General features: G+C 40.8%; 1 protein-coding gene across 1 annotated transcript in view; it reads left to right on the forward strand.

Moving 5' to 3' along the window:
* Window positions 1–9,873: 9,873 nt before the first annotated feature.
* The window catches only part of CREBRF (CREB3 regulatory factor), a gene marked incomplete at both ends in the record, with an annotated part of 41,335 nt that continues 27,078 nt past the window's right edge, over window positions 9,874–24,130 (forward strand). The window contains 3 exons of the mRNA XM_080698637.1: window positions 9,874–9,906; window positions 19,529–19,654; window positions 21,277–22,363. Of these exons, the coding sequence (XP_080554763.1) occupies window positions 9,874–9,906; window positions 19,529–19,654; window positions 21,277–22,363 (1,246 nt within the window). The remainder of the gene's footprint in view (window positions 9,907–19,528; window positions 19,655–21,276; window positions 22,364–24,130) is intronic.

Here is a 24,130-nt window from a genome sequence, read left to right on the forward strand (position 1 = left end):
AGGCAGAGGTGTGGCAGGGGTGGGAGAGGAGGGCACTCTAAGAGTTAGAGTAGAAGTGTGTGTGTGTGTGTGTGTGTGTGTGTGTGTGTGTGTGTGTGTGTCTCACTCACCAGACTTTTGAATTAATTTGAAATAGTCTTGCTTACATTACTGTGTGCTGACCTCACACATGGGCTCCTCCTGTCTGTCTCCCAAGTACTGGCGTTACAGTGTGAGCCACTGAGCCTGGCTTGGAAAGAACTTACTTTTACCTTGTCCTCTAATTCTCTTGTACCTGCTCTTCACTGTCAGATATCTGGCAAGAAAAAAACACTGTAGCTCTTTGGTTGGTCTCTCTGTTTCTTAGATTTTCTTTTAGTACCTAGTCAAGGTCTGACCCACTTCCGTTCTTCTCTCCTATAATCTGTGGAGACCAAGTTCCTTTCCTTTTGACCCTCCTTGCCTTATTCTCACACTTCATCACCTTAGGGTTTCACTTTGACCCTTACCTTTCATGTTTTATTTTATTTTTATTATTTACTTATTTATTTTTGCAGTACTAGGGATTGAACCCACGGTTGTAGGTTCTCCTTTGAGTTACACCCCCGGCCCTTTTTTTATTTTTTTATTTTTTTGTTGTACTGGGGATGGAACCCAGGAGCTTTCTAGCTCTGGGCTACACACTTTTTTTTTTTAATTTGGAAACAGGGTCTTATTAAGTTGCAGAGGGCTTCACTAAGTAGCTGAGGCTGGTCTCAAATCTGTGAACTCCCTGCCTCAGCCTCCCAAGTCTACTAGGATTACAAGTGTGTAATCACCCCACCAGGCTCCCTTTTCATGTTTGTTTATTTTTTATTTTTTGGTGGTACTAGGGGTGGAACCCAGGGGCTTTCCTACCTCTGGGCTATACTCCCAGACTTATTTTTTATACTTTATTTGGAAACAGGGTCTCACTAAGTTGCTGAGGCTGGCTTCGAACTGTGCGATCCTCCTGTCTCAGCCTCCCAAGTGCGGGGATTACAAGCGTGCGCCACCACATAGGCTTTCATGTTTATTTTAAAACAAAATACTCTTTCTTACTGTTTATTTGCATGTAAAGAGCAGTTTGTGCGCAGGAGTTGTTTCGTTCTTGGGAAATCTATCCAAGTACTAATTACCCATTTCTGTGAATTTCTTTTTATAATTTTTTTTGGATTTTGGTGGTACTGGGGTTCCTGGAAGCCCTTCTACCTCTGGGCTACACTCCCAAGACCTATTTTATATTTTTGAAACAGGGTCTCTTAAGCCAGCGCGGCTGGCTTCGAACCTGCGCAATCCTTCTGTGTCCGCCTCCCAAGCCTGGGGATTACAAGCGTGCGCCACCATGCCTGGCTTATAATTATTTTTAATTCAAAGATGCCATTTCTTGTAGGCTGTAGTGCAGCTTGTGACTGCTTATGAGCCCGTTTTCTCCTTCTGTACCTTAAAGCAGTTCTATACTAAGATCTCATGCAAATCTTACCTCTCTAGCCCCTCCAAGCTTTCCCAGATTTTTCTCAGGTAGAATAGTAGTAGTCTCTATAGTTATCCCCCCACTACCACCTTTTTGTGGTATCAAGGCAATCTACTACTGAGCTACACTCCCAAACCATTTCATTTTAATTTTGATATTGGGTCTCACTAAGTTGTCTAGGCTGGCCTAAAACTTGTGATCCTCCTGCCTCTCAGTCTTCCTCGTAGTTGGAATTGTAGGTGTATACCACCTTGCCCAGCTTCTCTGTGGTGTTCTAGTGTTTTCTAAACATTTCTTTTTAAAAATCACCTTTACTTTTTGTTTTTATTTTATTTTTGCAGAACTAGGATGGAACTCAGGGGCATTCTACCTCGGAGCTACACCCCCAGCCTTATTTTTTATTCTTTTTTTTTTTTTAATCAAGAGGCTGAGCCAGGCATGGTGGCACAAACTTGTAATCTCAGTGCTTGTGAGGCTGAGACAGGAGGATCACTCAGGTTCCAAGCCAGCCTCAGCTACTTAGTTAGTGAGGTTCTCAGCAGCTTAGTGAGACCCTGTTTCCAAATAAAATATAATATAGGTCTGGGAGTATAGCCTGGAGGTAGAAAAGCCCCTGGGTTCTACCCTCAGTACCACAAAAATAAATAAATAAATAAATAAATAATAGGCTGAAACGGCCTCCCCCCCCCCCCTTTTCAGTACTGGGGATGGAACCCAGGGGTGTTCTATCTCCAAGCTACACCCCCAGTTCTATTCTTTATTTATTTTGAAACAGGGTCTCACTGAGTTGCAGAGGGCCTCACTAAGTAGCTGAGGCTGTCTGCGAACTATGATCCTCCTGTTTCAGCCTCTCAAAGCTGGGATTACAAGCGTGCGCCACCAGGGCTGGTTTGAATCTGACTTTTTATGTAACACAATGCTTTTGAAATACTTGAGTTATTTTCTTTACTAATTGAGTCCTTGTTGTGTAGATAATTGATTACTCCTTTAGTAGCTGATGAACATTTGGGTTGCTTCCAGATTGTAGGCTATTGTGAATAAAGCTACTGTAAACATACATTTACTGGGTTTTTATTTATTTATTTTTTTGGTGGTACTGGGGGTGGAGCCAAGGGGCTTTTTGACCTTTGGGCTGTACTCCCAGACCTATTTTTTTTTTTTTTTTGCTACTTTGTGGAAACTGGGTCTCACTAAGTTGCTGAGAGCCTCACTAAGTAGCTGAGGCTGGCTTCAAACCTATGCACTCCTGTGTCAGCCTCCTAAGCGCGGGGATTACAAGCGTGCGCCACCACACCCGGCTACATTTACTGGTCTTTTTATGTGTTTGGTACTGGGGATTGAACCCAGAGGTGTTCTACCACTGAGCTACACTCCTAGTCCTTTTATGTTTTTATGTTTTGTTTTTTTTTTTTTTTTTTTGCGGGTCTGGAGATGGAACCCAGGAGCATTCGTCCTCCGAGCTACACCCCCTGCCCTATTTTTTTATTCTTTATTTTGAAACCGAGTCTCACTGAGTTGCAGAGGGCCTCACTAAGTAGCTGAGGCTGTGAACCGCGATCCTCTGGTCTCAGCCTCCCAAATGCTGGAATTAAAGGTGTGCACCACCACACCCGGCTTCCTTTTATGTATTTTTAAATTACTTTAATATACTTTTATGGGCGCATTTTAATTTTTTTGTGTGTTTGGAACTGTGTATTGAACCTGGGGCATTTTATACCACAAGTTCTATTTTATTCTCATTTTGAAACAGAGTCTCACTTAGGTTGCTGAGAATCTCACTGCTTGCTGAGGCTGTCCTTGAGCCTGTGATCCTCCTGTCTCAGCCTCCCAGGTATTGGGTTTACAAGTGTGCACCAGCACACCCAGCTTTATGGGTACATTTTAATTATATATCATAACAGGTTTAAAGTGATACAAACATACAAGCACACAGAACTTGGTGTGTTGCCCTCCCAATTCCAGCCTGTTCTCCTCCTTTCTCTGTACATGTATTGAGATTGGTAGGATACGTTCATATACCGACATAGCATTATTCAAACTATTTCCTTCATCGGTTCCCTTTTTTCTTCTCCTCTTCTCCCTTTCTCAGGCTCCTTTCACTATTCTACTGGTCTATCTGCATATTTGTCTGAAGTCTCTTTTGTTTCCTGTTTTCTATTTAGCTTCCATATATGAGAGAAAACATATGGCCTTTGACTTCCTGAGACTGGCGAATCTCACTTAGCATAATACTCTATAGTTCCATCTCCTTTCCTAAATTACATAATTTCGTTCATATTTATGGCTGAGTAAAATTTTTTTATTTGTATATACAATAAGCTATACCCCCAGCCTTTTTAAAAATTTTAAAAAATAGCCGGGCGTGGTGGTGCACGCTTGTAATCCCAGAGCTTGGGAGGCTGAGACAGGAGGATCACACAGGTTTGAATCCAGCCTCGGCTACTTAGTGAGGCTCTCACCAACTTAGTGAGACCCTGTTTCCAAATAAAATATAAAATAGGTCTGGGAGTATAGCTCAGAGCTAGAAAGCCTCTGGGTTCCACCCCCAGTACCACCAAAAACAAAACAAAACAAAACAAAACAAAACAAAACAAATTTAAAACATTTTGAAACAAGATCTCACTAAGTTACTGCATGCTGACTTTGAATCTGTGATCCATCTGTCTCAGCCTCCCAAAGTATGGAGATTACAGGTACGCACCACAGGGTATTGGTCTTTTTTTTTTTTTTTTTTTTTTTTTTTTTTTTTGTGTGTGTGTGTGTGTGTGTGTGTGTGTGTGTGTGAGATAATGGGGGTGGAACCCAGGGACTTTTCTACCTTCAGGCTATGCTATCAGACCTATTTTATACTTTATTTGGAAACAGCGTCTCACTAAGTTGCTGAGAGCCTCACTAAGTAATTGAGGCTGGCTTTGAACCTTTGTGATCCTCCTGTCTCAGCCTCCCAAGCGCCGGGATTACAAGCGTGCGCCACCACGCCCGGCTGGTATTGATCTTTTAAATACTTGTTCTAACCTTTAGCAATCTTTTATTTGGAGGTCAATTTGCAGACTTGCTGAGAGTGAAGTTCAGGTGTTGCTGCCTTCACAAATGGGAATTAGGCATCTCTTGTTTTGAGCATTCTCAACTTGGATTCTCCTCTGTAAGATAGCACTGGGTGGAGATTGGAGCAAACTGGGGAGCACTGGGAAGTTTAAAGGGGCTAACTCTTGAGTTCCTGTGATCATTTTACTGGGGATATGTGTTGGGAAGTCTAACTTTTCCCCCCCAAGATAATGATATTTGATATCAGAAGTTGGAAATTTTTAAGTTAAATGTTGGCATTTAAAATTTAAAAACCCGTGTGTGTGTGCTGACCAAAACCAGTCTGTGGGCATTGATTTCTGGCGGCAGTCCACTTTGAGACCTCTGCTTTAACTTTTCAGTTAATTCTGTCTTCCATTTAAAAATGTACATCCTTCTAGTAGAGTGCATTTTTTTTAGGTCCCAGATTGTTTTATAGCTTAGCATAATAGCTTGCTGGTTGTCCAAACTCCCAAGTTAAAACTAATGAAGTATTGTAAATGAATTTGTTCTCTCCTATAATTGGAGGGATATTAAGAATATTGAGTGCCTGATGGAGAGTTGGGACCAGGTTCAGGCCAACTCTGTACTACTTTTCTGATAGCTGCTGATTCTGTGCAGTGCTCTGTCTTCTCAGCAGTTGGAAGTCTCCCTTGGTTTGTTTATTAGGAACTCCTTGAGACATGGTGTAGCTCAAACTGTATTTGTTTATTTAGAAACTATATAAACAAAGAATTATGGATATACACATAAATATTATAAGTTCTCCCCTCTAATTGCCCAGAATCTATGGCGAAACCAGTATAACTAACTATAAAAAGTGATAAATCATATATAATTGTTTGCAAAATAAGGGCAATAATCTCTGAAGAGGTTTTTTCCCCTTGTAATTTGCCAACTAATTTTTTCTTGTGTGTAAAGGTAACAAAAACATTTTGCTGGTTTTGGAATTACTTTGTGAATTCAAAGATTATTTTGCTGATTAAACCAGCATAAGTGACAGCCACCCTCATAAAGCTAAGGACAAGCGTGTTAAGTGACCCACGTGCCAGAGTATCCCTTTCACTCTCATTCCAAGCAGCTGGATTTTTGTGAACTTAGATTCCAGCTTGAGTTTGGGTTTATACCATCATAGCCTGCTGTCCCAGGAACTTTATTGTATACCAGCGAAGGGAACTGAAAGCAACCAGTGCTTACTGAGTGTTTTGTGTTCCAGCTATGTATCACAGTTTCCCTGCAGAGCCAGAGGGGTGGGGTTATCATATTTACACTTGAAAGTGGGCACATAGACATCTGAAAATGAAATGCCAAATAGTCACTTATAAAACAGAACCTTCTTTCTAGAGTTGGTTCCTCCTAGAAGCCTTTCAGAGGTATTAGACTCACAGAGACACTCAGCCTGTCTCAGTGTTGGGAGCAGGGACTGCAAAACTCCACTCAGAGCTTCTTTGTAGCCCCGTGTCAATGGTGTCATACCAGCTGCCCTATAATCTTGTGCTGGTGGTATATCCTGTGTGGCACAGTAGGAAGTAGTTCGAAGGGAATTTGAAAATTGTCTCTAGTGTCAACTCTGAGGAGGGAGGGAAGAAACAATAAACTAGGAAGAAGAGTCCAGATCCCTGAGAGGAGGAGTACCAGAGTTGTAAGGGCGCATGTCCAGGGGGGCCTGTGATGGGGTTTCACTGCAGTCTTGCCTTGTGCTTGCTCAAATGCACTCTCACTTGTAAAATTGTTTTTTTTTTTTTTAAATTGGGATTGAATCTAAGAGTGTTTTACCTCTGAGCTACATCCCAACACATACACACACACACACTTTAGTGCCTGGCTTAATTAATTAGAAATATTTTATGAAGATTTTAGAGCTGTACATGGTGGCGCATACTTATAATCTCAGCAGTTGGGGGGCTGAGACAGGAGGATCATGGTTTGTCGACAGCCCTCAGCTACTTAGTGAGGCCCTTTGCAACTCAGTGAGACATTGTTTCAAAATAAAGAATAAAGAATAGGGCAGGGATGTAGCTCAGAGGTCGAATGTCCCTGGGTTCCATCCCCAGACCTGCAAAAAATATTTTTTAATTAAAAATATGGTATGTATGATGTAGCATGTATTAGTTCAGTACCTCAATTTACTTAGTTTAAATAATCTTTAATCCTCCACCTCTTTCTATCCTCCCCTACCCAGACAAGAATTATCTGAGATTTTGAAAATCAGGTCAAATTAGAACATTTCCTGGGAATTAAAAACATTCAGGCCGGACGTGGTGGCGCATGCTTGTAATCCCTGCGCTTGAGAGGCTGAGACAGGAGGATCTTACGGGTTCGAAACCAGCCTCAGCTACTTAGGCTCTCAGCAACTTAGTGAGACCCTGTTTCCAAATAAAGTATAAAAAAGTCTGGGAGTATAGCCCAGAGGTAGAAAGCCTCTGGGTTCCACCCCTAGTACCACAAAAGAAAAAAAAAAAAAAAACTTTCAGGAGTTTGGTTTTAAATATTTTTTACTGTATGATACCACAGTGTTCCAAGATCAAATTAAGCAATAAGAAACTTTAGAACACGTAAAAGATGTTCAGCTGACTGGCTGACTGACTTGTAATGTCCTCGTTGTGTATGCAGAGCGTTATACTGACTCTGCATCCAGAAGGACCTGTGTCTGTGGGGGGTTTTGCCTTTCACTCATTGTCAGCCATTGAGCCTGGGTTCTGTCCTGGGGAAGGCACTGCCTTCGGCATCGTAGTGAGAGACAGATAATGGCCAGTCTCTGAGATGTTATAATCTGGTAGCAGAACCAGGGGCTTGGTGAGGAAGAAGAGAAAATGTGAGCAAAGGGATGCAAGCCAGTCTCATTGGATGCTGAGTGACGAGGGACTGTGGGTACTTCAGGGATTTGGGAGATGGTAAGATCAGTCTAGTATTAGTGCTGGTTAGAACAGTAGTAGAAGATGGGGTTGGAAAGCCTCATTTGTATCTGAGTATTTTGGACATTATTCAAGAGGTGTTTGAGAGTTGCTGAAGTCTTGGGAGCACAGTATGAATATGATGTGGTAGGTTAGGAAGAATTATCAAGTGGGGTCTAACCCTGAGATAGAGAAAGGCTGGGGACAGGAGCGCAGTGAGGCAAATAATGAAGTGGCAAGTTTAAGTTGATAGGAGGCAAGGAAAGGTTGAAGAGAGTGGGCAGGGTAAAGTCCAGAAGAAGCATTTGTGCTCTGTACAAGAGGAGGGGCCCACATACCTTTATTAAAGTGATTGTCATGATTTAATAAGTGGTGTAGGAGGAAGATAATGGGCAGTGCCTAGAATATCCTCCGTGCCTGACTGTCGGGGTAATGATACTGCTGACAACGTAGGCACGCCTGGAGAGGTGGTGGGCCAGCCTGTGAGAGCTGAGGGCACCTCCACCTGAGGCCGAGGAGGGCTCCTGCACTCTGCTCAGGCTCAAGAGCTCCATTAGGAGCCCTTTAGACGTCATCTTTGAGATGGCAAGAGTAAAGAAAGTCTCTGTGATGACGTACTTGCTGAGAGGCATCTGTTTATAAATCCTTATCCTTGCTAAACTTTTTATTGGTACCAGGGAGTAGGTACGGTGATGATCCCACTACTTCATTGAGATATTTTATCAAAATATTCTCTTTTTACTTCACGAAGTCTCTTCAGTGTGCTTTATATAATCTGTAAAAAGCCACACAAATATAAACTGAATATTTTGTCTCCAGTGTTAGCCAAGGGTAGCTAAGGTTAGAAATGCATTCTCTGCTTTGCTATACAATTGTTCCTTCTTTTGCATTCTGGACAACTTAATTTTCAGAGATCTGAACTGCAAAAGGCCTCCAGTGTCTTCTGGTTAATAGTTTTTAGAAATAAAAAGTAGCCTTTCCCATTCAAATCAGATTGATCCAGAGCTGCTTTAATGGTCCTTCTTACTGCCTCCCAGAGGACTTTTAACTAAGCTCCCATATGTTCTCTCTGCAACCCAGATATTAACAGTTGGGCAGAAAAGAATAGAACACAATTCTGAGAGGACTTGTATCTTCTTCCAATGCCACGTTCCAAAGAGAGATCACTCTTGAGGTTTGGTATCTTCTCTTGGTTCCTCAGGATTCTCAGTGAAATGTAGCTTGCACTATTTTGTTTAACTAAATGTTTGTGATGAATTTAATTCAAGCCCTGTATTTTTGAAACTCAGTATGAAGATAAAAGAAGTCTAAGCTGTGTGCAGTGGTGCATGCCTGTGATCCTAGTACTCAGGAGACTGAGACAGAGGATTTCAGGTTTGAGCAGTCTCAGCAACTTATAGGAAGGCCCTCCACAATTTAGTGAGACCCCGCTTTGAAATAAAATAAGCCAGGTGTAGTGGCACACACCTGTAATTTCAGTACCTGGAAAGCTAAGACAAGAGGATCACAGGTTCGAGGACAGTCTCAGCAACATAATGAGACCCTCAGTGTTGTTGTGAGACCCTGTTTCAAAACAAAAAAATAGAACAAGACAGGAAGTATTGCTCAGAGGTAGAATGCCCTTGGGTTCAGTATAAAACACACACACACACACACACACACACACACATACACACACACACACACACACGGGTTTTTTGGATTAATCCTGGATAGAAGGTTTGTTAGGTGATGTGGCAGAAGGACAACAACTGTTATGTGATTTTTTTTTTCTTTTTGGTATTAGGAATTGAACCCAGGGCATTCTATCTCTGAGCTACCCCTAGCCTTTTTAAAAAATTATTTTAAAATAGGTTCTTGCTAAGTTGCTAAGAGCCTTACTAAATTGCTGAGGCTGGCGTCAAACCTGTGATCCTCTTGTCTCAGCCTCCCAGGTACTGGTATTATAGGTATGTGCCATCATGCCCAATGGAAAATGACTTCTTTTACCCAATCTGAGGGGAAGATAGGCCTTCATTTTACTCTGTCTTCCCTTTCATCCTAAGACTGGCAGCAGCAGGACTTGAAAAATAAATGAAAGTCTTTTGCTAATAATTCCTGACAAATTATAACCACCTAGTTTGAAATTTACTTGCATGTGTATAAAATTTGAAGTCTAGAGAATTGCTGTAGAAGGGTAAAGTACAGTTATGTGCTTGCAGCTGTGTCTGCGGGATTCATATTACATAATAAAGGGGTTCTTGGACACCACATTCCTCCAGTGTATTTCTTGCATTAGGTTGCCTTTGCTTCTTTAGTGATTTGGAGATTTGGGATCTCTGTTTCTGCCATACCATGAGAACAGGTAGTGGTTAAGTTTAGTAATCCTCTGAGGGACTTTTTGTTCAGCTCTTGTAGAGTAATATAGTTTGCAAAAGGAAGAGTCATTGAGTGTAGTATAGCAGGATGGATGGACTGCTGGCAGATGGGTCCAGTTTGGTAAGGCACTTGGGCAAACTGGTGAGATGTCTCTCTCACCAACCAAAAAAGCCCCATGGTGTATACACATTGCATAACCTCCCAAATGAGCAAGTTAGTGGTTTGGACTTCTCCTCCCTTCTTTTCCCTCCCCTCCTCTTCTGCATTCCTGCCTCCCTTCTCTTCATTCCTTTATTCCCTTCCTTTCTTGATGCCTCAGGAGAAATGATTTATTTAAATTGGGGATTGGTACAGTTCCCACCTCTTCGAAGTGTGGATCTGGTATAGTTTAAAGACAAGGGAGAGGACCAAGACTTCTGACCACATGAAAAATATGTTGAGAATGAACCAGCAAAGAAAGACGAGAAAATATCAAAGTAAACACGGTATTTGAATATGTAACAATATTGGTATTTGGTGGCATATGCCTGTAATTCCAATAGTTGGGAGGCTGAGACCAGGAGGACTGCAGGTTCCAAACCAGAGTTAGCAATTTAATGAAGCCATTGGCAACTCAGTGAGGCTCTTTCCAAATAAAACTTAGACAAAATTTATTACGGTAAAATATACATAAAATTTATTAATTTAACTTTTTTTTAGTATTGGGGATTGAACCCAGAGACATGCTATTTCTGAGTTACACCCCTAGCCTGTTATTTTATTTTTTTTAGTTTTGAAATAAGGTCTTTCTAAGTTGCTGAGGTTGGCCGTGGTCCTCCTGTCTAACCCTCCCAAATATTGGGGTTACAGGTGTGTGCCACCACGGTCAGCATTTTAACTTTTTAAATTTTTTACTGAAAATTGAACCCTGGAGCTACTGCTGAATTGCAACTCTAACCCTCTTTCTTCCTTTCTTCCTTTCTTCGTCTCTTCGTCTCTTTCTCTCTTTCTCTCCTTCTATGTGGTACTGGGAATTGAACCCAGGGGTACTCTACCTCTGAGCTACACCTCAGCCATATTTTACTTCCTATTTTGAAACAGGGTCATACTAAGTTGCAGAAAACCGAAGTTGCTGAGACTGGCTGTGAACCTGAGATCCTCTTGTCTCAGGCTCCCAAGTACTGGAATTACAATCTTGTGTCACCACACCAGGCTGTTTTTATTTTGAAACGATGTCTTTCTGAGTTGCTGAGATTGGCCTCTAACCTGCAATCCTCTTCTCTCAGCCTCCCAGGTACTGGGATTACAGACATGTGCCACTGCACCTGGCACTGTAACAATTTTAAGTGTATAATTCAGAAATGTTAAGTACATTGACAGTTATATGTAATCATTACCAATTTTTTCCAGAATGTTTTCATCATCTCTAACAAAAGCTATGTACAAACTAAATAACAATATTCCCGGCCCCTGGTAATCTCTGTACTTTTTATCTTTATGAATTTGCCTATTATAGGTACTTCATGTAAGTTGACTTGTACAATATCCTTTTGTGTCTTGTTTATTTCACTTAACATAATGTTTTTAAAGTTCATTCCTGTCATAGCTTGTGTCAGATTTCATTCCTGGGGCCTGTGGTATAGCTCAGTTGAGTGATTGTCTAGCATGGGCAAGTCTCTGGGTTTGATTCCCAGCACTGGAAAAACCCAAAATAAAAATATAGTTGTGCCAGGCATGGTGGCACACAGTTGTAATCCCAGTATTTGGGAGACTGAGACAGGAGGGCCACAGGTTCAAAGCCAGTCTCAGCTGCTTAGTGAGGCTATTGGCAACTTAGTGAGATCTTGTTTCCAAATAAAATATAAATATAGGTCTGGAGGTATAGCTCAGAGGTAGAATACCCCTGAGTTTTATCCCCAGTACCACAAAAATAAATAAATAAAATATAGTTGCATATCATTTCAATGTGGCTAGTGAGGCCTAATTTGTCTAGCTCTAATAAGTTCATTTAAAAAAGAATTTTAGCCAGGCATGGTGATGCACACTTCTAATCCTAGGACTTGGGAGACTGAGACAGGAGGATGGCAGGTTTGTGGCCAGCCTCAGCTACTTAGTGAGGCCCTCTGCAACTTAGACCCTGTTTCAAAATAAAGAATAAAAAATAGGGCTAGGGTGTAGCTTGGAGGTAGAATGTCCCAGGGTTCCATCCCTAGTATCACAAAAACAAAAACAAAAAACAAAACAAACAAACAAAAAAAAAAACCAAAGAATAAAAAATAGGTCTAGGAGTTTAGCTCAAAAGTAGAATGCCCCTAGGTTCAATCCCCAATACCAGCCTATCCCAAAACCAAAACAAGGAAGTTTGTTAACATCTCTGATCCATGTTAAATGACTCAGAAGGGCAGTTTGCCTTTGTAAGAGGCCACTTCCCTCGAGTTACCAAAAGGTGTTAGTGACCTAAGCTAGTGCCATATAAGAGGGAAAAGGAGATTTATGTGTTTTTTTTTGTTTGTTTTGTTTTGTTTTGTTTGAGAGTCTGGGGATGGAATCCAGGGACATTCGACCTCCAAGCTATACCTCCTGCCCTATTTTTTATTCTTTATTTTGAAACAGGGTCTAAGTCACGAAGGGCATCACTAAGTAGCTGAGGCTGTCCGCGAACAACCACGATCCTCCGGTCTCAGCCTCCCGAATGCTGGGAATACAAACATGCGCCACCACACCCAGCTGAGATTTATATGTTTCTTGATGTGACCTTTTTAAAAATGTGGACTGAAGCCGGGCGTGGTGGCGCACGCTTGTAATCCCAGCATTCGGGAGGCTGAGACCGGAGGATCGCGGTTCGTGGACAGCCTCAGCTACTTAGTGAGGCCCTCTGCAACTCAGTGAGACCCGGTTTCAAAATAAAGAATAAAAAATAGGGCAGGGGGTGTAGCTCGGAGGTCAAGTGCCCCTGGGTTCCATCCCCAGACCCTCAAAAAAAAATAAATAAATAAAATAAAAATGTGGACTGAGCTGGGTGTGGTGACGCACATTTATAATCCCAGCATTTGGAAAGTTGAAACAGGAGGATCTTAGTTCATGGACAGCCTCAGCTACTTAATGAGGGCCTTTGCAACTCAGTGAGACCCTGTTTCAAAGTACAGACTGAAAAATAGGACTGGGGGTATACTTTGGAGGTAGAATGCCCCTGGGTTCCATCCCCAGTAACACACACACACTCACACGCACGCACGCATGCCACACGCACACAATGTGGACTCAGGGATCAACTAAAACTCTTACATTCAGAAGGGGCACAGTTTAAGCTAGGTGTGGTGGCACATGCTTGTAATCCCAGTACTTGAAAGGCTGAGACAGGAGGACCGCGCAGGTTGGAAGCCAGCCTCAGCTACTTAGTGAGGCTCTCGGCAACCTAGTGAGACCCTGTTTCCAAATAAAATATAAAATAGGTCTGGGAGTGTATCCCAGAGGTAGAAAGCCTCTGGGTTTTCTCCTCGGTACCCCCCCCACACACACACACACAAAGAAGGGGCACAATTTAGGAGTTCTTGGATATGCATACGCTTCTTGGGGCACACCAGTCAGCCTTTGAATTTGGTTTTCAAAGATACAATGAATGGTTTGAGCAGTCCTTAGGGATGAGCTTTTGTTTGAAGTACTCTGACTATCCCTAATATTTTACTTTAACTGTTGCCTTGCCTGGCATTCATAGTGAGCCTCAGCATATGTTTAGGAAACGAAAAAATTCAGCATAAGACCTGGTAGAAAAGGCTATGAAAGAAATTAAAATTAGTTGTCTTCAGATGGTACCATTGTAAGTCAAAAACAAATTATTTCCCTCTCCTTATTGCTTCAGATCGCTGGTTCTTTGTCACAAGAATTGTTGAATAATTCCAGAGATAGAAAATCTGTTGGTAAATGTTTCTTTCTCTTTTTGTGTGTGTGGTACTGGGGATAGAACCTAAGAGTGTTTCTGTGAGCCACACCCTTATCTCTATTTTTAATTTTTTTTTAATTTTTTTTTATTTTGTGGTGGTACTGGGGTTCCTGGAAACCCTTCTACCTCTGGGCTACACTCTCAGACACCTATTTTTTATATTTTTATTTGGAAACAGGGTCTCTTAAGCCAGCGAGGCTGGCTTCAAACCTGTGCAATCCTCCTGTCTCTGCCTCCCAAGTGTGGGGATTACAAGCGTGCGCCACCACGCCCGGCTCTCTATTTTTTATTTTGAAACAAGGTCTTACAAGGTTGCTGGGGGCCTCCAGTAAGTTGCTGAAGCTAGCCTCAAACTTGTGATCCTTCTGGTCTTAGCCTACCAAATACTGGTGTGGATCACCACACCCGGTATTGGTAAATATTTCTGATTGGCCACAGTTCTTTCTGTGATTTCTTTTGTGGTTTGAAACCTGCAAAACTCCTGAGAACTGATGAGCCAGTGCTTTGAATAAAAGGAAGTAACAACAGGGAGAATATAGTTGTTCATTTGTTTGTTTTTCTGGAGAAAATGGTATTGGGGGGTATTTTATATCAAGTTTGGGAAATGGTGTGTTTTATTTCCCTGTTGTGATTTGTAACACGTTACAGAAACTTAAAGTTTCTAAGAAGTCCTGTAGTAAAGGTGGTGGATGAGTTGTTCAGTGTAGCATCACACCCCTTTTGTGGAGTAACCATTTAACATTCCTTGGAGCAAATATCCCTTGGTCACACTTGGGAAATTCGACCATTGCTTTTTATTATGAGGAAAGTATGGATAAAGAAGTGTGGAGACATCCCGGAAAACAAGTTGTCGCATCTTCTTTCTCAGCATTACTCTGCCACCTAAGTATTAATGTCTCCTTTGGAGCAGTGTCTTATTATGGAAAGTGCTGTGTAATGGTCAGGGCTGAGAAGCCTAAATTAATTTTTTTGTCTTCTTGTGGGTGAGGAATTTTATTCTTCATGGTTATTTCACAATAAATGCTTGAAATGGTACTAAGCATTTCTAGGAAGTGGATCCAGAACTTTGGAGATAAGGCTAGTTTGTTGTGAATGTGGATCTTAGAGGCTGGGAGTGTATTACTGAAAATGGGTCCCACTGTGCAGAGAGTGGGATTGGCCTTTCCCTCATTCTGTTTGCTGCTGTTTGAGAGAGACTAGGAGAAGCAACTGTTAGAACCATCAGCAACCAGGTGTCATCAGCCCTTTCCTTGGTTAATTCCTTCTTTTCAGAATTGGTGCTTTCAAAATACTCAGTTTTGCCGTCAATAGTTGTGACAAATGTTGAGTTTCTGAGGTGGACTATCTGTGGAATGAAGAAGACATTGGCAGATATACCTAATGATGATAATCACCTTTATGGATTTATTTTCTTTCTACCTCCAAATATAATAATGTTATTAATTCTTATACCATCGCTATCCCATAGTTAAGGGAGAGAGTAACTTAGACCTCAGATATGTGAGATGAAGCATAAACTTAAGTAACCTGCTAAATCATAAGGCTGGTTAGTTTTAATATTGAGGTAAAAATTGGAACCAGGACCTGGGTGCTGGTGGCACATGCCTGTAATCCCAGCTACTCTGGAACTGAGACAGGAGCCTTGGAAGTTCAAGGCCATCTTGGGCAACTTAGTGGGACCTTGTCTCAAAATAAAAAAATAAATAAAAATACAAAAGAACTGGGGATGTAGGTCAGGTGTAGACTGCCCTTGGTTCAATCCCCAGTACTACAAAACAAAACAAAACAAAAAAACAGGTCTTATCTCCCAAATAAGTGCTCTTTCTTGCTACCTACATTAAATGAAGTTTGGTTTTTTGATGTTTTAAAATAAAGTTTCAAAGAAAATACTTATATTTGTATGAAAGCTTAATGGATTAGAAAACCCAGTAGCTAAGAGAGTTTTTTTCTCTAAGGATGAGAAAATTGAAGCTTGAAAAGATTTCCATCCTGCATTATACACCTTGCAGTGAAATGTCACCCTTTTCTGCCTAGTGTTTCCCTCATAAACCAAACTCTTGGCAAATAGTATCTTTGGTAGATACAAGTAAGTATGTGTTGGGTAGGACTAGTCTCTTCCTGAGTCTTTAGCCCTGTGCCGGGTAGGGATACATTTTCAGGTTTTAGAGAATACCAGACTTTTCTTCCAGACCCAGATTATAGAGTAGAATTACACTAGTTTATTTTGTTGACTTGAATCAGGTGTCTTCTTGGGGCCTACGTTATAGGTCTAAGAAAGAGGACTGACCTTATTTGTCATAGGAATTGGGGAAGAATTGGGAGTATTATTACAAGCCAGTAGTGGGACCAAGGTATGAAGCCAGTTGAGCAGGAACTCGCCTGTGGCAGGAAGGAACAGGCTCCAGCCACATGGACATTTTGACGGGATTGGAAAGCATAGTTTAACTGTTTCTAGGCCAGGTCAAGCACCAGGCAGTGTTTCCTAGGTGGACCAGCAAGCTGGAATCACAGCCCACTGAGCGGAGAGCCCTGCAAAGATCCAGGAAATGGTACTCAATTTATTAATCTGGTTAAGTGCAGTGGTTATTGAATCCCTTCTCAAATATCTCTTATTTGTACAGCAAAAGGTCTTTAAAGTAATATAGTAATCTAGCACAGAAGATGTATGAATCACAGAGGGCAGTTCTGTTTAAATTGGCTCTTTATATCAATTTAAGAAATGAACTTGCATTTAGAGTGAGTAAAAACAGTGATTCTCAGTCCTTAGGGAGGATCGAAATAGCTTGGAGGGAGCTTATTAAAACATTTCTCTGAGCCCCACTCCTAGAGTTTCTGCTTTACTGGTAGGGCTGGGACCCAAGATTTTTACAAATTTCCAGGTTGATGCTGGTGGTCCTGGGATCACTTTTTTGAGAAATGCTGAATTCGAACAAGAGGATAAAACACATATATAGCTGTTTAGTTCCCTTCTGAGTAAGGTCTTCACAAACAGGGGAGGGGAACTAGCATTTAAAATTGCACCCTTCAAGACCCTGTGCCAGATGGTTTGCAGCCATTGTTTCACTCGACCCTTGAAACCACCGGGGGAAGTAGTACCCATCCCCTCTTCACTGTGCACCCTGTTGAAAGCCAGGAGTAATTCTTTCTTCAAGCACAGCTTCCACTTATAACTCAGAGAATTATAATTTAGGAGCCAGACATGTGGCATACTCCTGTAATCCCAGTACCTGAAAAGGCTGAGACAAGAGGATTACGGGTTTGAAGCCAGCCTCAGCAACTCAGGCTCCAATCAACTTATTGAGACCCTGTTTCCAAATAAATAATAAAATAGGGCAAGGAGTATCACTCAGAGGTAGAATGACCCTGGGTTGGTCCTCAGAACCACATATACACACACACAAAATTAAAAAATAATAATTTTGGTATGTGGCATTACAAATGTGATTTTGTTTAATATAGAATGTGTTAAATTTCATTGCTATTATATATTCATTACTCTTATAAAGTTATGAGAGATCTAAAACATTAATTTAGCAGTATTGATTATATAGTAGATAGAACATAAAGTTAATGAGAACTTGGTTTATAATTAAATATTATTTATCTGCAGATCACAGGAAAGATGAGGATATTTTGTCAGGGTGGAATTTTTTAATGTTACCATTTGGTTATTGACCTATTGACCAATAGGTAAATTCACCTATTTAATGGTGAATTTTAGAATAGGTACTAAGACATTGCTAAATTTTTGATAATGGAACCATAAGACTTGCACATTTAAAGTAAAATGTTCTTAAGCTGGGTATGGTAGTACACACTTGTAATCCCAGCATTTTGGAGGCTGAGACATGAGGATTGGGGTTCACGGACAGCCTCAGCTGCTACTTATTGAGGATATTTGCAATGCAGTGAGACCCTGTTTCAAACAAAGAATAAAAATAGGGCTGGGGGGCCAGGTGTGGTGGCGCACACTTATAATCCCAGCATTTGGGAGGCCGAGACAGGAGGATCCTGGTTTGTAGACAGCTTCAGCTACTTAGTGAGGCCCTTTGCAACTCAGTGAGACCCTGCTGAAAGTAAAAAATAAAAAGTAGGACTGGGGGTGTAGCTTGGAGGTAGAATGCCCCTGGATTCCATCCCCAGTACCCCCCCCCACACACACACACACAAAATAGGGCTGGGGGTGTAGCTCAGAGGTAAAATGCCCCTGGGTTTCATCCCCAGTACTTAAAAAAAAAATGTATAGTGTTCTTTATTAATGTTCTTGAAAGTTCAACTTGTTTTCTATGGAGCTCAGGGAAGCTTCTTTGTGTTTGACAGAATCACACAGAATAAAAGAAAACAGTGATCCAACCAATTGAGTTGAAGGTGTTCTGGGGAAACCTGCTATCTATTGTGAAAATCATCTTTGATCTTGGAATTAAAAATAAAGCTGGAAAGGAATTTACAAACGAGGAAGATAAGCAGTTTGGAATTGGACTCACAGGATCTGGGCTTGGAAATGCCTCAGGTAAACCACATGGAGTAGTTGCACAGTTTTATATTTCCTTCTGTAGAAGTCAGTCCTAGTTCTGTGAGCTGTCTGAATCTTAACACAACTTGGTGTACTGCTGCTATTTCTGATCTGAGCTAGTTTTGAATACATGTCCTTTTTTCCATTGCCTTTGATTTTTTTCCTGTGTTAAAGTTTTGAACTCTAATGAGCTTGACTCAGGGTGCATGGTGAGTAAGTGGGTTAGAAGGTATAGACCCACTAGTTTTATAGAGGCTACACAACTCCCCTGAATATTATATGCTAGAACACTCCATTTCCCGTCTCCTCTGACTTCTGTTTTCCAACTCTTCCCTTCCATTTGTGATAGTTTATAAGGAGTTAAGAGAAACAGTGAGGGACTTCAACCTTTCCTCCATCTCTCTGTCTCATGCACACACATACACAGCACACACCTCTGCAAAGCATCTCTGAAATAACCCTTTTATAGCAAGTACTTTGAATTGATTAGTTTGTTTTTTAAGGCAATCACTGAAACAGTAAATAGGTCTGGGAGTATAGCCCGGAGGTAGAAAAACCCCTGGGTTCCATCCCCAGTACCACCAAAAAAAAAAAAAAAAAAAAAAAAAAAGTGTGAGCCCTGACTTTGGAGTGATTTGAGTAGATTTTGAAATATAAAAGGGGGATAGAACCAGAAGGAAAATTAACTTTGGGTGCTGAGGCTTCCCTCCCTTTCTTATTTATTATAAATGGACCATTCCCTTTTTAGGGGTCAGGATGAAAGCTACAGAGGTCATGCCCAAGTTTCTGGTCATATCTAGTAGATTTGGGGGCTATTTTTTTGATCCTATTTGTTGGATTATATAGCTTAAATTGTCTTCCAGTTTGTTTTGGGAAATAAGACATCGGACTCAGGAGTACAGAGTAAGGCTGAATTACCTCTGTAGACCCCAGGGAATGGCAGATAATTCTCTACTTTAGGTAGGACTTAGTGAATATTGCTAGAGAAGGATTTGAAGAAGTATTATGTTGCTAAATAAAGTACTCATTTGGTGCTGTTTGCTGACTCTGGTGGTTAAATAATTTAATTTTCGAAGTTACACATTAATAATTGTTATGTAGTTCTTTCCTATTATTAATGCATCTTAGGTATTTTCCTCATATAAGACCACAGTTTAAAGCTAGCTAAAGCTCTTAATGTACTACACAGTAGAAAAATACAGAATTATTTTCTGAAAATAAATTACTTAGTGGGGAGGTGGTGGGGCTATGTTTAATAAATTGGTCTAAAAGTAGTCTTTGATTCTAAAATGAAAATCACTCTGTTATAGCCTAGTGTAAGCGGAATGGATCCGCCTTTTGGGGATGCCTTTCGAAGCCACACCTTTTCAGAACAGACTCTGATGAGCACAGACCTCTTAGCAAACAGTTCTGATCCAGATTTCATGTATGAACTGGTAAGCAAGAAGTTTTTGTTTCAGCTTTGATTGATTTGGGGTAAAAGTGTTGTGGTAGAGATTGAATCTACAAATGCTTAAAAGGAAAAAAGGATGTGATGGGGCCAGGTTTGATTCTTGAGACCCTATGTCTAGTAATTTTAGAAGGATATATGAACTCTTTTTGAGAATTGCAAGAAAAAATGTTATCTAAGTGTCTTGATTTTCAGCTTTTCATGAGGAGAATAAGAAGCTTTTTTTTTTAAGCTGGGCACAGTGACACACACCTGTATTCCCAGTACTTGTGAGGCTCACATAGAAGGATTGCAATTTTGAGGCCAATCTCAGCAATTTAGCAGGACCCTGTTTCAAAATAAAAAGAGCTGGGGGCATATTATGGAGGGAGAATGTCCTCAGGTTCAATCCCCAGGACAAAAAAAGGGGCTATTGTTTGTTTGTTTGAGATGCTGAGAATTAAGCCCAGGATCTCATGCATGCTAAGCAATGCTCTTCCACTGAGTTCTATCCTTAGCCCAGAGTTTTTTTGTTTTTTGTTTTTTTAAATAAGCCTAACTGCTAAAGGGCTTTTTTAGCTAGAAAATTAAGGAATGATGTATTAAGAAAAATATATAACAAAGAGAAATGAACTAAACATTGCAGTTCTGAGTAATATCTGACTATACTTATTCTTGAGGTACTTAAAATTCCCAAGAAATATTTTAAAAATAATTTTAATTACATATAGTGGAAGCAACATGGATGTATATAAATACCAGAAAGCTGAGTTTTGTTTGGGCTTGTGCATATGCCTCTGTGTTTTAGCAGTTTTATTATAGTATATAAAATAAAACTCATCAGGCAGGATGTGCTTGTAATCCCAGCATTTGGGAGGCTGAGACAGGAGGATTGCAGTTTGAAGGCAGCCTCCTCAGCTACTACTTAGTGAGGAGCCTTGTAACTCGTTGAGACCCTGTTTAAAAATAAGGAATAAAAAAATAGGGCTGGGGGTATAGTTCAGAGGTAGAATGCCCCTGGGTTCCATCCCCAATACCCCCCAAATATATCTATCTATCTATCTCACTTTTGTGTGTGTGGTACTGGGGATGATGGGACCCCAGGGCATTCTACCTCCGAGCTATTCCCCCAGCCCTATTTTTTATTCTTGATTTTGCAACAGGGTCTCACTGAGTTGCAAAGGGCCTCACTAAGTAGCTGAGGCTGTCCACAAACCACGATCCTCCTGTCTCAGCTCCAAAACATTGGGATTACAAGTGTGCACCACCACACCTGGCAAAAAATCACCTTTATTAAACATACTATCCAATGAAGAGATCTGCAGATTCTTCTAAGATCAGGAAACATAAACGGATTTTAGGAAGAGTCTTTATGGTAAATCTCAAGAGCCCTTGATATTTGGACTGTACTTAAGCCTTTCAAAGAACATATTTTCCCTTTACCATTACTTGTTCTAGGAAACAATGATATATATGAAATGATACAGTACCATGTCAGTGGCCTGTGTCTTAAAACAGACTAGAGGGAGAATAGTAATCTACCAATTTGATAAATGCAAATGAGGATGGAGGTGAATATTTTCTTCCTAAAATATGGTGTATTATTTCTCTCTTAAAAATCTTTCGTAGGATAGAGAAATGAACTACCAACAGAATCCTAGAGACAACTTCCTTTCTTTGGAGGACTGCAAAGACATTGAGAATCTGGAGTCTTTCACAGATGTCCTGGATAATGAGGGTACTTTAACCTCAAACTGGGAACAGTGGGACACATACTGTGAAGACTTAACCAAGTACACCAAACTAACTAGTTGTGACATCTGGGGAACAAAAGAAGTGGATTACTTGGGTCTTGATGACTTTTCTAGCCCTTACCAAGATGAAGAGGTCATAAGTAAAACTCCAACTTTGGCACAGCTTAATAGTGAGGATTCTCAGTCTGTTTCTGATTCCCTTTATTACCCTGATTCACTTTTCAGTGTCAAACAAAATCCCTTGCCCTCTTCATTTCCTGGTAAAAAAATCACCAGCAGAGCAGCTGCCCCTGTGTGTTCTTCAAAGACTCTTCAGGCCGAGGTCCCTTTGTCAGAATGTGTCCAAAAAGCAAGTAAACCCACTTCAAGCACACAAATCATGGTGAAGACCAACCTGTATCATAACGAAAGAGTGAACTTTCATGTTGAATGTAAAGACTATGTAAAAAAGGCAAAGGTAAAGATCAGTCCAGTGCAACAGAGCCGGCCCCTGCTGAGCCAGGCTCACGCGGATGCAGTGAAGGAGAACACCTGCTACTGCGGTGCAGTGGCCAAGAGACAAGAAAAAAGGGGGGTGGAAGCTCTGCAAGGGCATGCCACTCCCACTTTGCCTTTCAAAGAAACCCAGGAGCTATTACTCAGTCCCCTGCCCCAGGAAGGTCCTGGGTCAGCCGCCACAGGAGAGAGTAGCAGCCTTTCTGTCAGCACATCGGTCTCAGATTCATCCCAGAAAAAAGAAGAGCACAACTATTCTCTCTTTGTCTCCGACAACTTGGGAGACCAACCAACCAAATGCAGTCCTGAAGAAGATGATGATGACGAGGAGGATATTGACGATGAGGACCATGATGAAGGGTTTGGCAGTGAGCACGAACTGTCTGAAAACGAGGAGGAGGAGGAAGAGGAAGAGGATTATGAAGATGACAAAGATGATGATATTAGTGACACTTTCTCTGAACCAGGTATTACATTACTTAGAGGCTTACCAAACTGACTTCTCTATTACTGTTTTTAAATAGAAATTTTTGTTTGGATGGTTGCTTTATTTTGGGGGATTGAGTGATGTAATATCTTGAATATGTGATTACTTTTTTCTCTGTGTGTGTGTGTGTGTGTGTGTGTGTGTGTGTGTGTTACTGAGGATTGAACCCAGGGGCATTCTACCTCCAAGGTACACACCCAGCCCTTTTATGTTTTTATTTTGAAACAAAGTCTTACTAAGCTGCTGAGGGCCTCACTAAATTGTTGCGCCTCCCAAGGACTGGGATTACAGGCATGTGCCACCATGCCCAGCGTAATTGCTTTTTTCTATTCAAACAGCTCTAAAATGATCACTTTCGCTCATATAGTAGTTCATATATACACTGATGCTTGAGGGCTTATTCTTATTTACCAGTGACCTTATTCGTCACTCTCTTAAGCAGTTATATAATGATGCCAAGAACCTATTGGTTTAAAATATATTTTTAAGCAGTGTTCTTCTATTATATCAAGGTAAGTTTGGAGTATCTAGACTATTGAATCAAATGATGATGGTTGGTATTACTCTCCATTTAAACAAGAAAGGCTACTTGATGATAAAAAGGTGAGCTTTTTCTTTTCATTTCCACAGTATTTTCTGATTTAAGAAAACTACATGCTATAATTTAAAGAGCATGAAGTAGACCCTGCTTTACTTTATACAGTGCATATAAATAAAAGAAAGAAAGAAGCTGGGCATGGTGATGCAGTTTTAATCCCAGTACTTGAGAGGCTTGAGACAGGAAGATCAAAGGTTTGAGGACAGCCTGAGAATTGTCTGACTTTAATATTTATATATTTCTGCTGCTACTGTTAAGCTGGTGAAGTTTATTTATGAAAATAGTATTACCAAGAGGCACACAGTTAAAAGTGTTCTTCAAATTTAAGCAAAAGTTATTTGCTTTAAAAATAGTATTGAACATTTAAGAACTCTCTTAGCAAATCTCAGGTACATGATATACATGATAAAATATTATCAACTATAGTCACAATGCTGTACATTAGATTTCCAGAACTTACACATCCTGCAAAATTAAAACTGTGCTTTTTTTGTGGTACCATGAATTAAACCCAGGGGAATTTTACCTTTGAGCTACACCCCTAGCCCTATTTTTATCTTTATCTTGAAACAGGATCTCACTAAGTTATGAAGGGCGTCACTAAGTAGCTGAGGCTGGCCGCAAACCTGCGATCCTTCTGGTTCAGCCTCCCAAATGCTGGGATTACAAGCGTGCGCCACCACACCTGGATAAAACTGTGTTCTTTGATCAGTGTGTCCTGCCATCCCTTGGAAACCACCACTGTACGTTCTGCATTCTAGATTCCACATGTAAGACCATGCAGTATTTGTCCTTCTGTGTCTGGCATATTCACTTATCCTAATGCCCTCCAAATTCATCCATGTTCTCACAGGTGTCAGCCTTTTTAAAAGCTGAGTGTGTGTGCATGCACACACATTTTATGTCCATTGATGGACACTTATCTTGGATGTTGTGAAAGCATTAAAGTGAACAAAGGAGTGCAGATACCGTCAAGGGACTGAGTTAATTTTCTTTGGCTGTGTTTGGATTGCTAGAGCATTTGGTAGTTTTGTTTTTTATTTTTTTGAGGAATTTCTATACCATTTTTTATAATGGCTGTACCATTTGACATTCCCCACAACAGTGTACAAGTGTTCCCTCTCTCCCTCCCTTTATCTCTCTCTCCTC

Source organism: Muscardinus avellanarius (assembly GCF_963383645.1).
Source record: "Muscardinus avellanarius genome assembly, chromosome: 7".
Taxonomy (NCBI): domain Eukaryota; kingdom Metazoa; phylum Chordata; class Mammalia; order Rodentia; family Gliridae; genus Muscardinus; species Muscardinus avellanarius.